This window comes from Nicotiana tabacum, chromosome 21 (genome assembly GCF_000715075.1).
Source record: "Nicotiana tabacum cultivar K326 chromosome 21, ASM71507v2, whole genome shotgun sequence".
Lineage (NCBI taxonomy): Eukaryota > Viridiplantae > Streptophyta > Magnoliopsida > Solanales > Solanaceae > Nicotiana > Nicotiana tabacum.
The window spans coordinates 76109829-76112948 of NC_134100.1; the positions used below are offsets into that span (position 1 = coordinate 76109829).

The 3120-nt window shown below is 38.5% G+C and overlaps 1 protein-coding gene across 1 annotated transcript; it reads right to left on the reverse strand.

The window, feature by feature from the left end:
* Positions 1-2170, reverse strand: LOC107809888 (uncharacterized). Its single transcript, XM_016634584.2, has 4 exons — positions 1752-2170; positions 998-1441; positions 740-868; positions 1-618 (listed from the first exon to the last, which is right to left on the reverse strand). Exons 1-4 carry the CDS (start codon positions 1927-1929, stop codon positions 164-166), a joined length of 1206 nt encoding a protein of 401 aa, XP_016490070.1. The 5' UTR covers positions 1930-2170; the 3' UTR covers positions 1-163.
* Between the last annotated feature and the right edge of the window lie 950 nt (positions 2171-3120).

Genomic DNA, 3120 nt, shown 5'->3' on the forward strand with positions numbered 1-3120 from the left:
TTAAAAAGAAAAAACAACTAAACACTTCTCTTTTATATCCAACACTCCAATCTCTGAATTATTAAAGAAATAAAAACAATAGGAGACACAAAGAAAATCCAAATAAAAATAACCAGAAGATAGAGAAAGAAGTTTTCGCAGTAATTCTACTTCTTAATTTACCCTAAGGTGAAATAATAAATTCTCCAAAAGCCATGGTCAGGATGAGAGAAACGGTTGACAAAAGGACAACTGATGGAGTAAATGCCTTTACTGCTAATGAATTTGGGTTGGATGGTGCACCAGCTGGCGAATTAATATCCGCCGGAGTGCCGCCGGCGCCGCCTCCCGGAGCCATACTTCCCGGTGCTAATGATGAAGTTGGTCCTCCGGCTGGTGCAATACTTTCCGGTGCTAACGATGAAGTTGGTCCTCCGGCTGGTACAATACTTCCCGGCGAAAGAGCAGATGAACCTGGTGCTAATGAGCTTGATGATGGTGAAGGCGATAAATCAGAAGCTCCTCCTGCCGGTGCCGGAGATCCCGTCGGAGTCATAGAAGTTGTTGCCGGCGCCGGTGCTGGAATTGACGGAGATACGTTTGAACCGGCAGGTGTAGGTGATGAGGTTGGTGATTTACCTGGTGAGGCGAATGTAGTATATATTTATATAACTAAAACTTATTTTACGAGCACATATATAAAATTACTAAATTCCCTAACAAATATACTAAATTTAATTCTACATCCACCTCCATTTACCTGCTGGCGGAGATACTACCGGTGCCCCATTGGGTGATGATGTACCGGGCGTGGTTGATCCTTTAGCCGGAGCACCTGCCGGAGTGGTGGCAGAAGGTGCTGAAGTTGTGGGTGGTGGGGTAGTAGAACCTGCATAGTAGTATACACGCGAAAAATTATTAAAATTTCAATAATTTAAAAAAACAATGCCAAAAACGTAAAAAAAGCCAAAAAACCTAACAATTAAACCTATCAAATTTAAATTCTGAACCTGCTTACCTGCAGAAGGAGATGGTGGTGCCCCCATAGGTGATGGTGTACTAGGTGTAGATGATCCTTTAGGCGAACCAGCCGCCGGAGGGGTGGTGGAACCCCCAGAAGGAGTTGGAGGGGTGGCGGAACCCCCGGAAGGAGACGGAGGGGTGGCAGAACCGCCGGAAGGAGACGGAGGGGTGGCGGAACCGCCGGAAGGAGCTGGAGTTGTGGGTGTAGCAGGGGTAGTAGGAGTTTTACCTCTAGGAGATATTACAACAATTTGCACCTTTTGTCCTTTCTCGCAATTATCTTTGTTGCCACTAATGAAGTAGAAAGGACCAGGGTGATCCAACATGAAAATGGAGTTGCCATCTTCCATCTTCTTGATTGGACTTTGTGTGTTGCATTTGTCATAGTCATCTTTGCTTACCTCCAACACAGAGTCTGATCCTTGCTTATACTTGAACACTATTACAATCACACAACAAACAAGAAAATTAAGAACTATCAAATGTTGTAACATATAGTAACTTACTAACACATATTAGGAGTACAATTTTTAGAAGACAATTTTGATAATGGAAAAAATATTTTTAGTGTGTAAGTATGCGAGTTTGTGTTTTTCTACGCATATAAATTGAAGACAGGGGCGGAACGATGATTAATTACAACAAATAGTTGGCAACCCATAACTTTAAAAATATAATTGATTCAACCTAAAAACCTTAAAGAATGAACCAAGCGTCTCATCTCATTTGGAAGGAAGGAGAAGACTTACAAGCAGTGTCACCAACTTGGAATCTCATATGTTGAGACCATTCATTGAAACTTTGAGAAGGGTTAGGAACCCAACCATCTTTACCACCAACTGTGAATTGATAAGAGTGCGAAGATCCAATCAAACAAGCCAAGAGCAGAAGCAACACTGAAAAATGTCTCTGCAAAGCCATGGCCATTTTCCTCTCTCTATTTCAATGGAGCTATACAAAAGTAGGAGACTTTGTAAGCACAAATGTATAAATACAAAAAAGAGAGATCACGAGCACACGAGAAAGGAAAGAGGGGGCAAATGGGAAAGGAAAGCTTTCACGAGAAATATAGAAATGCAAAAAGGGGGAACAAGGATATGGACAAGCAACTAAAAAATCAGTAAAGAGGAAAGTTTGGTAGCTGAAGGAAAGATTATAGGCTGACAACAAAGTTTATATAGACTGACCAGCACTTAAAGAGAGTTAAAAGAGGACCTAGCGGTTGAGGTTACCGTTGCAAAGAGTTAATACACCCTCCTAAATAAAATTGTAATAAATTTGTGTTAAAATATTTAAATAAATACTCTTAGTATAATTTAATATGTTTAAGTAAAACATATTTTAATTTTTTTTTAATGTTCGACGTTCGAGGGTCTATCAGAAACAGTCTCTCTACCTTCGAGTTAAGCATAAGATCTGCGTACACACTACCTTTATCACACGTCATTTCTAGGATTATACTGTTTTTTTGTTGTTGTTATAGTGTTCTATGTTCGTATTAGGGTTTCGATTAATTAGGATTCGTATCATGTAGGTTTATTAAAGATGATAATGTTCTTTATCACTAATCGAGTTAGAGATCTTAAGGATGAAAATCTTATTCGTTCCTCACAACTGTCTTTGACAAAACATTATAAATTTTAAAAATACATGTGAAGTGAAGATAATATAAAAGCAATTTCGGAAAATGTGAGGAGTGAGGACCAATAAGGGTAGGCAAAAATAATATCAGTACCTGTGTGCCAATTGCAATGCACCCGAGTAAAATGGAAGGGTATGTTTGAAATCTCATGGATAGAATATTACGCGTGGAGAAAAGTTGTCCACATATCAACCGTATGGGATAAGCCGTATTTAATTAGGAATTTATTTTCATCAACTATCAAAAAGGGTAAATTTTAATTAGTAGTATTATTTTATTATAGTTATAAATACTTTTTTTAAATTTTTTATAATTTATCCATATTAATTGACATTTAACGAATGTGATTATGTCAAAGACTCATTGCTAGCTATCTAGCTTGTACTATATCGCCGACGCGGATTGCTGTATTGCTGTGATACTAGCCCTATTGGTCCTAATGTCTTGTTCCATTCTACTACAGATAATAATGTAGT

Bases quoted from the DNA above. Each gene is read 5' to 3' on its own strand.
- LOC107809888 (XM_016634584.2), bottom strand. From the start codon at position 1,929: ATGGCCATGGCTTTGCAGAGACATTTTTCAGTGTTGCTTCTGCTCTTG. The intron at 1,442-1,751 runs GTAAGTCTTCTC...TGATTGTAATAG, and splicing joins CCAAGTTGGTGACACTGCTT to TGTTCAAGTATAAGCAAGGA. The intron at 869-997 runs GTAAGCAGGTTC...ACTACTATGCAG, and splicing joins ACCACCATCTCCTTCTGCAG to GTTCTACTACCCCACCACCC.